The sequence below is a fragment of the Fistularia commersonii genome, chromosome 6 (genome assembly GCF_037954325.1).
Source record: "Fistularia commersonii isolate RoL2024-O1a breed Wild chromosome 6, RoL_Fcom_v1.0, whole genome shotgun sequence".
Lineage (NCBI taxonomy): Eukaryota > Metazoa > Chordata > Actinopteri > Syngnathiformes > Fistulariidae > Fistularia > Fistularia commersonii.
The window spans coordinates 10,049,001-10,064,939 of record NC_141289.1 but is presented as its reverse complement, the minus strand read 5'-3'; the positions used below and the strand labels follow the sequence as shown (position 1 = coordinate 10,064,939).

Here is a 15,939-nt window from a genome sequence, read left to right as displayed (position 1 = left end):
ATCGCCTGAAATGCCAGTGAGGGATGGGCGCATGTGTGGCTGCTAAATCAAATCAATGAGATAATCGATAAGGGGGAGCTGGAAGAAGAGGATTACTTAGAGCTGGAGGAAACACTCAGTAGGCCATTCACTCATCTTGATTAAAGGCCCCACTTGGTGGTTTGACGTGGGCCCATGTGCAGTTAGTTGACACCAAATCTAGGTCAATTATGAGCTGGAATCCTTTTAATTACTCAGTGTGTTTGCTCTATAGCCTGTCTTGCAGACATGGGAATTTTGACAAAGATTTGAGGTATTTGAACTGATTGATTGTGTGAACTGATTGATTTCTCAACCCACACCTGGAATCCCATAGGTTATTATATAACGCAGGCTGCAAAAGTATGCAATATCCACCAAAGTAATGGCAAATATACAGTTTGCATATTTTTCTTCTGCTGCAGCCATATGATGATCTAACACTCCAGTATCTAGTTTAGGTGTTGCCGAGCCAAATGTAAAATACAGGACTTATTCTGCACTTGTTGCTGAACAGCATGTTTCCCCCCCAGAGGCTTTCCCTTCTGGATGTATCTATAGTTGAGTCTCATTCAGGCAAGTAACAAGAGTGATAAAAATGTAAAAAAAAAATAAAGAGAATATGATCAACTCACCAACAGGGACCTATAGACCAGGAATATGACTCGTTATACTATACAGCAGTCAAAGCAAAAAGACAAACCCTTGAGATTATGTCAAATAATTACAACAGTACAAACCTTCGGGCTAAGAGCAGCAGTGAGGACTGCGGTGACTGTCAAGTATGGGAGAGCAGGACTGCTGGCAACTCCTCGGAGCAAGACGTGGGACTTTCATCACGACTATCATAAAAGGCAAACGCTGGGATGAAACTCATTTAATCATTTGGGGATTTTTTTTTTTTGCAAAAGTGAATCAAGAGCAGACAAGTAGGATCAAGCCACTGGGAATCTGATTAAACTGAACCAGCAACTCCTCGGCACAGAGGAAATGGGAGGACTTTGTCATTCCATGCTAATCTGTGGCAAATCTACTGGGGGCAAAAAAGGAGAGAAAAGAAAAACTAAATAGCAAAGTCTAACAAAAGGTCTTTTGTTCACTTTTTGGGACTACAACTGCTACCTGCTTTTCCAACTCTGTTAAATTCCGCTTTCAAATAGCAACATATACATTTTTTGAGGCTGTTCAACAAACCACTTTCATACCTTCTAGATTCAATGAACCCTACTGAAACCAAAATGAGACCAGAGAGATTTTACACCAATGCCTTGTGATATGAGGCTGTGTATGTGTGTGTATGTGTGTGTGTGTGTGTGTGTGTGTGTGTGTGGGGGGATGCTGTTATCCCTGCTGAAAGTGTTGCATCAACTCACATCTCCTTCAGGGAGGGTGACTATGACACAAACTATAGCAGGCCTGCTGGGCCATCGCAGTTTTGCAGCACAGTGTGCCTTGCGTGTAAAACAGGCTACTCCACTCTGCTGTCTTTCCAACAGCTATTATCTGTTGCATTAATGAATGGGTTCTACTGTTGTGCACCAAGGCAATGCCCCAAAAAACAACTGAAAGAAAGCAATCTAATAGATGTAAAATATGCCTTTTGAAAGTCTGTTATAACTGAAGCAGTTTTCTTTTCATAATCACAAATTAACTTTTCTGAGATCGGATTTGAATTACAGGTGGATTTCTTATATAGCATAGATATACAGAGATAGAGTAAGAGACTTTGGAATGCTCAGCCCAAAAACAGATTATACTTTCAGATTTCAGTCGCAGAATTGAGAAGTAGTGTCTGCCCGCACTGCAGCAGGACTGAGCCATTTTAGGTCTTGAGTTGCAGTGAATTAACGTCTGGTGTATACAGGTTATTGCATTATCATCAATGTAATTCTTTTTGAAAACCCCTAAGAGTCAAACATCTAGGCTAGAAAGCATTCTGCTTCACTTTAATAAAGTTTTATGAATGAAAAATCAAAACTGCCTATTTGTTATGTTGACAAGTATGTCCAGCTCATATTAGCCCAGTTACATCAAATCAACATTTCTAAAACCAGAAAATTATTTCACTTAACCCCAACCACACTTTATTTATCAAAATAGAAGCAGGTCAAATATCGCAAAGCATAGAAATGTAATTTTGAAACACAGCGTTTGAAAATGATGACAAATTATCAGTGGTCTGTGGTACACAGTAATACTCCAAAAAGGAGACATTTAGATTTTTTTTCTCCCCACACACCCAAGCAATGGGACAGAAGATCCAGAAAACAGAAGCTAAATTGGAAGAAAGTAGATGGGCAAGAATAAGCAAAAAAAAAAAAAAAAAAAAAAAAAAAAAAGATGGGAGGCAGGCGAGGATTCGTGTTTGTCACAGTTCTGCAGTAATATTTGTCCCCAAGGTCACACAGTTGTGCACAGACAGGTGACGAATTAAAGGAAATCACATGATAAAGTACCTCACTGATGCATTTTCGCCACTGGTTCAGCCTCACTGCAAAGTGTGTGGAAATGGAGTGGCGGGATGAACGCCGTCCTTGAAGATCCCCCCGCCTTAAACACTATAATCATTGTGTATTTCTGCCAGATGTGCACAGCTTGACATCTGGTGACACTCAGTGATCCTTCTGCTCTGTTTGGAAGAATAGTATGCTTATCTCCACATTTTATGCAGTGTTTCCCCTTTAACTCGTCACTTTGTGCATGTGAGGGAGGCGGCAGCATGAATATCACTCTGAGTAAAATCATTGAAATGCAGAATAACGCCTGAAAAACAGCTTTCTCCTCTGTCTTAATCTCCCTTTCGTTTTCCTCACCACGAACATGTGGTGCTGCGTGGCTGTGTGTGCCCATGCACCGTAGCCTTGCAAACATGCAGGCCCACAATGGAACGGTGATTCAGCACCATGGACAGCGTTTTGGACCTCAGGACAGGCCAACAGACGTGGTAGAGGCTCGTGGAGGTGTCAAGCCCCCGTCTCTCATCAATCCTCTCCGCGGTTGTGATGTCCATTTTAAGGGAAGCCGGATTTCGGGGACAAGGTGCCGTTGTTGTTTAAGACAAACAGCTGCCGGGGTCAATAGAAGACAATCAGAAGGGGGTTCGATGCCTAAAAACATACAGATTGTAAAAAGTCTGTATCAGCCACCACAAACACGATACTGAAGTATCTGTTAATAAGGTTTTTTAGAATTAGACTTATGTTTTTGTATGTATTAGGATTATGGAGGAGTTCTTGTCCACTCCATTTTGAGCATCAATCTCCAGTCAGGCCTGAAGCTGTTTTCCATGAGCACCACAAAAAAACCACGCGACCCGCCCCCTACAATAAAAGTTCAAAATGCTGAATCGATGAAAGGCATCTTTAATGATCTAATTAGCTTTGTGATCAAGCGCGTCCTTCCCTCTTCCGTAGAGAAGACGCACCCCCCTGTATCTCCACCATCTTGCGACATGCTGTTCTTGTCATGGCATGAATCAATTCTTTTTTTTTTTTTTTTTTAGAAAGCAAGAACCCCCTCCATCCAAAAAATAAGAAAGAAAAGAAAAAGACAGCCTGTTTCAAACACAGTTTGTAGTAAATACAGTGAGATTCAGTTCTTGTATTTGGACAAGATTAGATGGCTTTACAAAAGCTCACACAAAGATGAAACTGAATTATAGCCATAAGCTTTTTCTTTTCTGTGGAGGGTTTTTTTTTTTTTTTTTTTTTTTTTCTTACATTAAAAAAAAAAAAAGGAAAAGAACATTTGAGTCTACACTATTATTTACCTGTGTTGTTTACATGGATCGAATTATTTATACGTAGCTCAACTGAAAACAGCTCTTTGCTCAGTTGTTGAAAAAATATGATGTTACAAACCCCCCCGCCCCTTTTAAATGACTTTTTTTTCTTCCTCTCACCCAAAGCAGGCTATATTCATTGACACACAAAACCACAGAACTGTTATTTTAGCTACATTAACTTTGCAGCATAAGCATCTGAGTGACGTTAATTGGTCATGCTCATCTGCATGTCTGAATATCTGTAAAGTCAACAATTGGCACACCATAAAATAACACAGATTACATTCATAAAGGAGATGATGACCGCGCAGACGTGGATTGAAATCTGCACCATCTAGTACGGTATAAATAACCCCAATATTCATTGACAATCAAATGATAACAAACATAAAATAACATGCACTGACAGCTTCACTTTCATCACTCCTTTCCAATAGTCATCGTTATCCATATTGAATTTTTTTTTCTCTTTTCTTCAAACAAGTTTTAAAACAACAAATACAAATCCTAACTGCAGATTCACAAAAAATAGAGAAATGGCACTTTGTAATAGTCATATATATAATTCTGGATATTTATATATAGTTGTCCTTTTGATATAAGATGAAGGGGTTTTGCTTCTTTGTCGGTAATGGTGGTTATGGTTTCCTTGCCGTCATGTTAATGTGTGTGTGTGTGTGTGTGTGTGTGTGTGTGTGTGTGTGTGTGTGTGTGTGTGTGTGTGTGTGTGTGTGTGTGTGTGTGTGTGTGTGTGTGTGTGTGTTGAAACCATGCGAAATATCATCATGCAGAATATGATACATTGGTCCGAATATTTACATTTACATTCATGCGTTCGTGCACCATTCCCCAGGTCCTCGGTCCTTGCTCTCGCACACACACAGACACCCCTCCCCTCGCTTGTGTTCTCCCTGCCCCTGACTTAGACAGATCCGTAGTCCGATTGCGGCAAACAGCATACGTGGGAGGAGGGAGGGAAGGAGGGAGAGGAGGCATTTTAGCCAGAGGGGGGTGTTGGCTCAGCATATACATATATTACAGAGTCGGGCCTGTGCAGCAGACTGAGTGACTTGGATCAGCTGGAGTTAAACAAGACATAAACAAGTTCCCGTTCACCTCTGACGAACAAGTGATGATGATTCTTAACCATTTATGAATGAGTCTGTCTATGGGGCTGCTTGTAATCCAGTCAGGTACAGCTTTATTGAACTAGATTATAGAAGGGCCGCTCTGTTACGCATCGTTTGTGGCAGAGAGGTGCGTGCTGCAGTCGAATCCCCGGTGCGCTCCACCGTCTGCGTGGTATGCCCCGCTGTGCCAGTAAGACGAGTCGCACACTGTTTGTAAAGAATTGATCTCCGAGGCCGACGAGTTCCCATCCCTCCGCTTTGACCGCTTTCGATTGCGTAATATAAAGACCAGCATCCCCACCACCGTGAACGCGGATGTGACGAACACCAGCAGGAGCCCGGGCACGAGCACTGAGATGGAGACCCTGTTCGGCTCCAAGTAGGAGTTCGAGCGCGTCCCCGAGTCGAGGGTGAAAGTGCTGTTTTTGGACAACGAGGTGGGGGAGACTCTGTCGTAAAGTTTGGGGCACATTAGGTCATTCCGGACGTAGCGGAAATCCCGTTTCCAGAATTCTTCTGGGGACTCGCACTTGAGATCGCTCACGATCACATCAGCTCCGAGTTTTTCCGTCCACTGCTTGAAGGGCACGATGTTGCATGAACAATCCCAAGGGTTCCCGTGCAAATCGATCTGTATGATTGAACTGAGCTGGTCTAACACGCCAGCCACAGGGAGATAGGGGAAGTAATTGTTATGCAGACTAATTTTGGACAAAGAAATCCCAAGGAAAGCATCCGCAGGCAAAGACTTAAGCAAGTTGTTATTCAGGAATAGAACCCTCAGGTTGGGCATGGGGCTGAACGCGCCCGCCATGATCAGCTGGATGTCGTTGTATTCCAAACTGAGATATTCCAGATTCACGAGGCCCGTGAACATCTCGGCTATCACTGTATCCAGATAGTTCTTATCCATGTAGAGCCACCTCAACTCGCTCTGGTTCTGGAAAGTGCTGTTGTCGATCACCTTGATGTTGTTGCCTCCCAGGTCGAGCAGGTTGAGACTGGAGTAGCCAAGCAGCTGGTTCTTCTTGACCGCGTGTATGTTGTTATCTCTCATGTTTAACTCGTGAGCGGCCAGCGGCTTGGGCTTCAGGTTTGCTAAGCTCTCAATCTTCTTGCCCTCGCAGTTGACCCCCAGGCCCTGTCTTGAGCCGACCAGCTTGCAGTTGCATGGCTGCGGGCATGTCATGTTGTGCAGCTGCTCCATCTCCTCGTTCGCACCTGTCGACAACGGGGTGAGCTTGGTTTTCAGCTGCCAGTTCTCACGGGATTTGGAGCGGCTCTTGGGCCCTTGGCCGCCGGGCGTCGGGGGCCCGCTGGCATCACCGCTGGGCTTGTAAGGCGTGGGACTTGGGCCACGGGCCGCGAGCTCTGACGTCTCATCCTGGGTGGGAGGGGCGACCAGGCTGGTGTCCACAGAGCCTCTCTGTGAAGGGCACAAATCAGCCTCCGACGTCTCGTTCAAGTCGCCCCCTTGCAGCCTGGTGGGAGCCTCACATATCACCCTCCCGATAAGCGCGTTATGCGGTATATTTTCCAGCCATTCCTTGAGGGAAACAAGGTCACAGTTACAGTCCCACGGGTTGTCCTCCAGCAAAACCTCAGCGATGCCAGGTATCTGCTCGAGGATCCCCTCGTAAGGCAACGTTTTGATTCGGTTACCTCGCAGGTCGAGATGAGTAATGGGCACATGTTGAAACACGTTTATAGGTAGCGCACTGATGAGGTTATCGTTAAGTATTAACACTTCAAGTTTATTTAGGTCCCTGAAAACGGCAGGGTCAATATCCCTCAGGAGATTAAAATCAGCTTGGAGGTATTCCAAGTCGTCCAATCCCAGAAATGTACTCTTCCTGAATGATCGTATCTTATTGTTATTGACGTGCAGCCTCTTCACCAGCTGCAAGCCTAGGAAGGCGCCGGGGACGATGTCGTGCAAGCCGTTATTTTCCAAATGCAGGCTCACGGCGTTGTAAAAGTTGGCGAACTCGTTGGGAAATAGCCTGGATAGAGAATTCCCGTGCAGCAGCAAGTGATAAAACTGTGAGCTGGGGCCGGTCAAATGCTGCAGAGTGGTGAAGCTCCTCTTTTCGCAGTCTATGTGTAGGTCTCCCTCTATCTCGTTGCAGGAGCATATCTGCTCCTTACAAACGTCCCTTGTAACATTTCCACTGGCAACACAAAGAGCCGCATTCAGCAGAACAATCCAAAGCAGCATTTTTCAATGCAAAGGATTCATCCCCGGTTTCGAGACATACGAACAGTGAATTTAAGTCTGCATTAGCCAGCGAGGGGGGGCTAGGGGGTAAGAAAAAAAAAAAAGGGGGGAGACAGTTAATTCAAGGAGAAGATAAGGCAGTCTTTATAACAGATCCATGCTGCGTCTGACCTGCTCTGGCGTCCCAGACTTGCATTTCTTTTTTTTTTTTTGGACATAAACGTCTCTTTCACGTCGAGCGAATCATCAGAGCCTCCGTGCGTTTGTGATAAAAATCAAAAAAACGAGCCACGATACAGTCTAGCACATCCCTTTTTTTCTTTTTTTTTAATTCATATGAATGACCTTGGTGGTTGGAGGGAGGAAGGGAAAAAAGAAAGAAAAAAGAAAGAAAAAAAAATAGTAAAAATCCGTGCCATCATGTTCCCTCCGGTGGCGCGTTGCGCTGCGGTGTCGGGAGCTGTCCGCTCCCCCAGTGCTGAATTCACACCCCGCGCTGGACCTTCGATGCCTCCGCTGCAAATCACCCGCATCCCACCACCATCATCACCACCAGCAGCCCCCCTCCTCCGACATCATCTCTCCCGGCGTCTTGTTATTCCACGTTGGTGCCGCGTTTTTCCCCCCTTTCTTTCTTCTTGCTGTGCGTTTTCGGGGCTCACGGATCGGAGGGGAAGCGGAGGAGACCGCGCTGGTCGTGGCGCGGCGCTCTAAGAAAGATCTGACACCCTCTGCTGAGCTGGAATGGCAAAAAATCCGCCGACTGGCTGGGGATGAACGCTGAGAGGAGAGAGAAGGGAAAAAAAAAATCAATCCGGTTTGAGATTTTAAAACATTGTTCGCACTCAAAAGCTGCGGATGCGTTGGGGTTTTATTCCCTCCCTACCAAGAATGCGCAAAAAAGGGATTGTCACTGTGGTCAAATCTGGACAGCTTCGCAGCCAAAGTGGTCCGAGTCGAAAACACACCGGTGAGATGTCACAGTGGGATCCCTCAATAATTGAAATCCCCCACACCCCCGCTCCATAACCCTTCATTCCTTAAAGGATAAACGGCATTACTTTGGCTGCACCCCCTCCCCCCAAAGCCTCGCTCCGTTCCCGGTCCAAGTGTCTCCCCCCCCGCCCCCCACCGGCACCTCCTCCTTCTCCTCCACCCGGTCTCACTCTCCACTCTCAGACCTCGCATTGAAACACTGTTGAATGCGGTAAAAACAATTATCCACGACAGACATACCTCAGCCTGGCAAGGGTGGGAGTGGAGGTTGGAGGGGGAACAGAGAAAAAAATAGTTGACTATACAACAAATGATGCGTCAATGTGGCGGTTTATGCGCATGTGTGTGCGTGACGTTCTTTTTTTTTCTGGCTTCTTTTTGTGTTGTTGTTTTTTCCACCATTCCCCATTTAAATCTTTCGAAACGGTGGAGCCACAAGTGTGAGATAAGAACGAAAAGGAAGCTGGTGAATAGTGCCGCAATGTACAGGAGAATTACATTAGGTGTGTGTGTGTGTGTGTGTGTGTGTGTGTGTGTGTGTGTGCGAGTGCGTGTGCGTGTGCATGCGCTTCCGGAGGTGGGGGGAGGGCTGGTTGCAGGCGGAGACTTTAGATTGCCTCCCCACCCCCACCAACCCCCCTCTTCCATTTGCAGTGCTGTTAGATTTAAGGCAAGGACAGAAAATGGGATGCCACGTTGAGTATTATCAGATGGTGACATCTTTGTTGTTGTTTTCATTGTTGCTTGGGGGTTGGGGCACACACACACACACACACACACACACTCTTTGCAATAACAGACTCATCTAGGTGAGTTGAGGGATTCCAGCAAATCATCAACAGTGCCTCCAGTAAGCAAAATATCATTAGATCCACCTTCATAAAGCTGTAAAGAATTCTCATTACAGTCCATTGACCAGAGATGAATCCCCTCACCCGCCTGATTGCTTTCAGCACTGATTGTCTTTCTAACTCTTTGTCTTTCTTGTGCTGTTATTTGTCATCCTTCCTGTATGGCACATCTGTTTCACTGCATTCACACCAGTTTTATCTCTGAAAACTGCAAGTCCACCGATAAAAGCATGAATTTATTCAAAAAAAAAAAAAAGAGAATGTCAGTCTGAAAAGTGATCAAAATCAGTGGACTAACTTGCACTTTTACGTTTTGAATGCTTGAAACTGCTGACTGTTGCGAATTGCTTCTAAAAGTGCTGTGTTTGGGGAAGAAAAAAAAAGTTCAGAAGAGGATAAGCAGGCGTTTGGCCAGCGGCGGCAGATCACTCCTTTTCCAGAAAAATAAGATCAAAATTACAATTATGATGCCAAACTGTGACTGTAGCTTTATCCATATGTTATGTGTGCCATTTGTTGTGGGTGACACGGTGATCAGGGTTTCCATCTCATGGCAAGAAGGTCCCCGGTCCCATTGCGACAGCGGGGCCTCTCGGGGTGGAGTTTGCATGTTTTCCTCCAGGTTCTCCGGTTTACTCCTAGAGTCCAAAGGGTTGTATGTCTTTATATGACATATGAATGACAGGGTGAATGTCTCTCTATGTGGCCCTATGACACCTGAACGCAACACTAAATGCAGTATAAATGGCACTGATAATGAATGAATGAATTAATGAATGCTCTGTGTTGTAGCTTTCTGGAATTTTTTCACATTGAATCAGAGCATGATGGAGATTTTAAACCAGTGTGTTTATATTATGAATTCATTTTATTATATTAACTTTTTCAAAATAAGCACAACTTTTACATTGCAGTATGGATAGTCCTTTCGAGCCCATTCGACCCGACAAAATGATAAAATAAAGTTAAAGGGTCTAATGATTGTTTAGAATTCAAGACTAATACATTTGCATGGTGTTCTATATCAGGCTCTCACAGTGGAGGCATCACTCCTGATGACGTGACAAGCTAATTGGCAAACACAACAGAATCAGAAGATGGCCAAGTCTATCAGATAGTTCTTAGGTTTATTTGATTCACCCTGGATGTTTGCGGCTGTATTTTAAATAACACTGCGCTTCCTCCCTTTCAAATCAGTACGGCGAACTGCAGCAGGGTAGATCAAAGCGTGTGGTATATATTAAAGTTATATATATCCAATGGCCAACACTGGTCCCCACTGTGCAAGGAGCAAACACATCGTCAGTGATTCATACAAATGAATGGATGTTTAATATGCTTATGTGTGGGTGGAGGTGCGGGGGGAGACACCTGCTGAGTGAATGTGTGTTTGGGAGATATATACGTCCTGTGTTTGTATGATGAGCAAAATTGCCAATATATATCTTAATGGACAGCATGTATGCTCTTATCTATGAGGAGGGGGGGAAGGGAGGGGAAGGGGTGCATACAAGCACAGCTTGAACATCTTGTTAAAAGAAATAGAGGGGGGAAACAAAGACTGAAAAAACCAGGCTTCAATCCTTGCAGGCAAAACATTTAGATTCTGCTATAATCCCCCAAACAGGATAAATCATATTTGTATCTGGACAAAAAAAAAAAAAAATCCTCATCTTGGAGTCAAACCTAATTGGATTATAAATATGAATGTATCCCAAGGAATAATCGCATGGGGCTCAGCATCATGATGTGATGCAGATACTGTCGAGTTGTATTAATATGATGTGGGACCAGAGGAGCTCATACTAGTATGTCACTTGTATTCATCGTCGCCAGGCAAATAATGCAACCAAGGTTTGACTTAAAGCTCCAACTCAAGGGACTTTTTATTTTCTTGAAAAATTGTACATTCTGGTATTTTTCAATAACCATAGACAGAATGGTACGTTAATCGCAGAATACACGGCAGTTGTTGTTGTTATTTGTCTGTCCTAAGAAGGTCCTTTATGTAATCACAAGGGAAAACTCAATAAGACATTGCTGCCAACATGACTAATCCTCTACACCAGGGTTTCCCAAAGTGTGGTGCATGCGCATAAGTATATAAATATAAGTAGCACACATTGAGCAGAGATGAGGTTTACTCCGGAGCAGTCACCAGTGGATAAGATCCATGGAGGTGTGGTTTAAATCGCGCAAGTCATGCAGAAAAATTACTGTGGGATTATTGTATTAATATTGCGGGGATAGATGAAATGACGTGTCAGTAGGGGTCAGAGGACAGTGAAACATTTAAAATGTTGACAATATAATGATCCCAACACTATTGTGGCTGTTCTTCTGTTTGGCTATTAAGGCATATATTTGACTAAAAGTTGTGGAAATATTGTATTATACATTGTAATTGAGGTCCATTGTTTGAACATCTGGAGAGGAATGGGTTGAAGGGGGTCGCTTGAAACAGCCCTCCAAAGAAGGCTTGTGGCGTAGAGACAACCGAATGTAAATTTGTTTGCCAAGTCGGGTGAGGAACGAGGGATAAGGATGGATGAATAGCATGGACTGTCTTCCTTATTGAATTCAGGGCCCATTTCATTTATTCACGTTCCGCAACCCTGTGCCACTTTATACTTTCACCACACTACATTTTTTGGAATAGTATGTTTTCACTGACTTTTATTTGACATCGCAGGATGCTGATAGATAACAGGCTTTTAAAGTTTAATGCAGTGTGTGTCTGTTTTGAGATTTTAAGCCGTTATCTCGTGATGTTTCGCTGGATATTTTCGATCTGTAGTTGTATTAGAATGATAAAGATGAGGATACTTTTAGAATGTAATGAAAGGGAAGCTTTCACCAAGCTATATAAAGTTCTGCTCCGACGGGATTGTGTCATCCTACGACCCTAAATGTTTGTTGTAAGATAATAAACGGTACACTTACAAGCTGATTACCTCTTGGAATTTCAATTTACATTTGTGCATTAATATAAACTGCATTTCAAGTCCATGTGGGAGCCAACAGGTAACCTTTGATTTAGATAGAAGGTATGTATTCATTTATATTGATTGTTTGTTCATTTGTTTGTCCAATTCACCTTTTTGCTTCTAAATTGTGCCGTTACCTAATGCTTTTATTTTATTTTTTTGAAATGCAAAATAACTCCACTGAAGTTAATGACAAGAGAGCCATTATGTGCGAGACAATCATACAGGTTCACAGAATCCAACAATACCAACAATGTAATAATCATTGCCTTTTAGCTGTTTTGTGTTGCATGGGGCCAATGCTGTAGCATAAAATCCAGCGCTCAAGTCAATCAATAGCATTCAATCAGCTGGCATTGCTGCACTACGAGACTGCTTGCTATTACTTTCTCCCATTGTGCCAATCAGATCTAAGTGATTTTGTTAAATAGCTTTTATTCGCAAATATCCGTGTATTATGATGGTAAAATAACTTGAAAAAGAAATGCAACAATAAAAAACAGGCTTTGGCTTTTTTTTTTTTTTTTATTAACATGCTTTAATTCATGTAAGATATTGAAAAAAAAAAAATCGGTTTACCTCTTATTGAAAGCAATGTGAAGAGATACTAATGTCTTCTCAAACATTTAAAACCTAAAATGGTGTCTGATCTAGCACTGGGCAAAACAAATATCAAATATGGTCTTTTTTTTTTTTTTTCTGACCAGAAGAAGGGAAAAATAAACCTAATCCTTCCAATCAGACGGTAAAACAAGACTTGTGCCCTTGGCATCTGAATCCCCGGCTGAGATTTCTTTTCTTTTGGAGAAGTACTTTCTCGCAGGGCTTCAAAGGCAGGAGTTTAGGAGGGACTGAAATACTCCATGGGTAATTACAGAAAGGTCAGGAGCCATGTTAAGCTTCTTTTCACATCAACGCGTGCGGACAGTGTTTAAAAATATGGCATGGCGATTTGGGGTTTCTGGTGATTCATGCATTAGGAGTGAATAACATTTGATCAGCAGGTAAATTCGGTAGAGTGGAAGAGGACAGGGCAATTATGGGGGAGCTTGTTATCTAGTTTAAATGTATTTATTAAAGAAAGGTGCAGAGCAAAATCTAGGAAACCTAAATGCTGGTGAATCATCTCTGGGAACGTTCATGTTGATTCAATATCAAAGGACTAAAGCATAAAGTTCAGCGTGTTTACATTAGCAATGCTGATGAGCGCTTCTCATGTCAATAACACAACTATTTTAAATTACTGACGTTCAATAGTTATTCAATACTTGTTAAAAGGATGCAGCTAAGGTTGCACAGGTGTGTAATGTAAAGAAAAAGAACGACAAACACAGACTGGAAGTCAATAGTGCTTTTGGCCGAGGGAGCACCACTCTCAATGCATCAAGCAACAACACTGTACAGAAAATCAGCAGAATGTTTGACTTCAAATCCATACACATCTATCCACAAACTCCATCCACCCCCCATCCTCACCATCAACATGGCTCACAGCTGGCTTGCTGTAAGTCATCCAAGAGTCCACTGAGGCGGGAAGAGCGAGAACCATGTATGTTGTCTGAATCAGCCAAGTAAAACATGTATTTATTTGTCAGTGTGCTGTATCCACAAAAGGGATTCTTGTTGAGATTCTGGAACATCCAGTTCTCAAAATATGACAAAAGTCTGACACAACCATTAGTCATTTGCCTTTAAGGATAACAATTTAATCTTGGCTTTGAATTATTATGATGATGTTTCATGACATTGCGGTTTGCATTGCTGCTGTGTCCTTCTATATGATCCACATTTTAAAAAGCATAATATCTCAAGGGTATTCAGTCAAAATATTTATTGAATCTAGTCACCTTTTTTTTTTCACCGTTAAGTAAAGGATTTGTTTTATTTTGACGGTAAAATAACTAGATACTATTTCAGAAACCCTGTGAGTATGGTACTGTATATTACAGTATAAACTTTAATAGTACTATCGCCAACCAAATAAAACATTTGAATGAAATATCCACTTTCAAACGGCTGTTTATTAATTTTGATTACCGATATACATGCTGAAAGTGCAAAAAATACAATAGAAATAATATAAAATAAGAAGAAAAATAACAAACAATTTAAAAAGATTTATTTATTTATCATTTCTGTATTTATTATTAATTAATTACCGTAATACTTTACTAAAATCTACACAAGATCCATACATTGCAGGAGAAAATTTCTCGAATCTGAATCTAACCTCTTTATATGCAATATGTTTATTTGTTTAAATTATGTTTTGCGCAATAATAATAAAACACATATCTGATAATAATAAATATATTCATCAAGCACTAATATAAAAAAAGGGGGAAAAAAACACAAGTAGAACAAAAATGAAATAAAATACACACATTTATTAATTTATTCCAACCATCCTGTAGAGAAGAACATGATGGCATGAAAGGCCTGCTAATTATCTCCTGCACGTTTCTGAACTTGAAATATCCCTCATGTGCTTTTAGCAGTGAAGAATAATATTATCTCTATTTAATGTCTCTTAAAGATGAAGATTTGTATGTCTCTTAATAACATTCGTGTAGAATGTGCTTTTTGTTGGGATTGACCTACTGAAACCTTAATTTGGCAACATCTTTTTCTTTGACTCTTTTTGTTTGTCCTGTCATTCTGCCTTTCTTGCAATGTCTTTATTTTTTACATTTCTTCACAAATATCCGCAAGTACCCGGCAAGTGAGTTTTATGGAAGCACCTCTCACTTTGAGACACATTGTTCTTGTTTACCGTTTGACTTTGCGAAGCATCAGTATCTTCTCCTTTATTGACACTCTAGCAGCTTTCATCTTTCACACTTCAACTGACAGTTTAGCTTCTTTTAATGCTGACATAAACACTGACAAACCAGCTGCCTTCAAGGCTTTAATTTGAAGTCAGAATTGCAAATGCTTTCAGCACTCGCACTTCAAAAGACAGCAGAGACCCTTTAAGTGTCTCAACTTCAACCGATACTCTTAAACTACACTTAAACCGCATTTCCCCATTCAACATATCGTATGATTTTCCTCACAAAATGCTGCATGTGCAACTTAGTAGGTCTACTCTCTGACATCCCCATTGCAGCTGACTCCAGTGTCTGAGTTGCTTGATTTACAGTTTGTTGGATTCTTATTGAAATATCCATTTGACAGATTGGTAGGATAAATAATTAGCTTTCATCACATGATTACGCAAGCATGCAGTGCCCAAGGGATTATTTTTTTTCCAATTCTGTTCTATTTGTTTAATCATGCATTAAAAAAATAATTTCATTCACCCCCTTTGATTGTGCTGTTATGCTTCTTAGGTGTATTTTGTCGTAACGAAGCTGCTCATGTCTCTTCTATGTTACTAATATCTTGTTGTGCTCTCCGGCACTCACTGAAAACAGCAAAATAACAATCTATAAGGAAATGTGTTTTCTTTATTTATTTTCCACTGTGGATGTGACACTTTGAATCCTTTTACCCGTAATAATAAATAATGTAAATGTCAAGGACATGTTGACTGTGTATGTATGTTCAAAATTTGACCTTTAAATAGTTTGCTTCAGGTGGTTACGGGAGCGGGGCTGGATTTTGAATGACATTGGGTCTGGTAAAGTAAACCGACACACATGAAGGACATATTCTGTGTCAAAACATGGTTTAACATTGCATCACTGTTACAGACATTTGATATTTCATAACTATATATGAAAAAAAGAATCTTGCTGCTTGCAGCCTGTGCATTATTTGTGTAGAGTCTCTTCACTTGTCTGTGAAGTGTGCATTGGCTAGTGTTTGATATAAATCATAAATTAACATTAAAACCTGGTTCAAAGCGGGACAAAGTAGCAACACTTGCAGATCTGCACAAGTATTCTCAATGAAAATAGGAATTCAAAAACAATTTATTTAGATTTAAAGTAACTGTTTTACATGTAAAGTG

The 15,939-nt window shown here is 41.7% G+C and overlaps 1 protein-coding gene across 2 annotated transcripts; it reads right to left on the bottom strand.

Annotated features, from left to right (window-relative positions):
- Positions 1-2,079: 2,079 nt before the first annotated feature.
- slitrk1 (SLIT and NTRK like family member 1) lies at positions 2,080-8,518 on the bottom strand. Of its 2 annotated transcripts, none has more exons than XM_086148051.1 (2): positions 8,387-8,518; positions 2,080-7,930 (listed from the first exon to the last, which is right to left on the bottom strand). In XM_086148051.1, exon 2 carries the CDS (start codon positions 7,148-7,150, stop codon positions 5,036-5,038), a length of 2,115 nt encoding a protein of 704 aa, XP_086004177.1. In that variant the 5' UTR covers positions 7,151-7,930; positions 8,387-8,518; the 3' UTR covers positions 2,080-5,035. The 2 variants fall into 2 exon arrangements, with proteins under 2 accessions (XP_086004177.1, XP_086004176.1); XM_086148050.1 differs by lacking the exon at positions 8,387-8,518 and adding an exon at positions 8,037-8,281.
- Between the last annotated feature and the right edge of the window lie 7,421 nt (positions 8,519-15,939).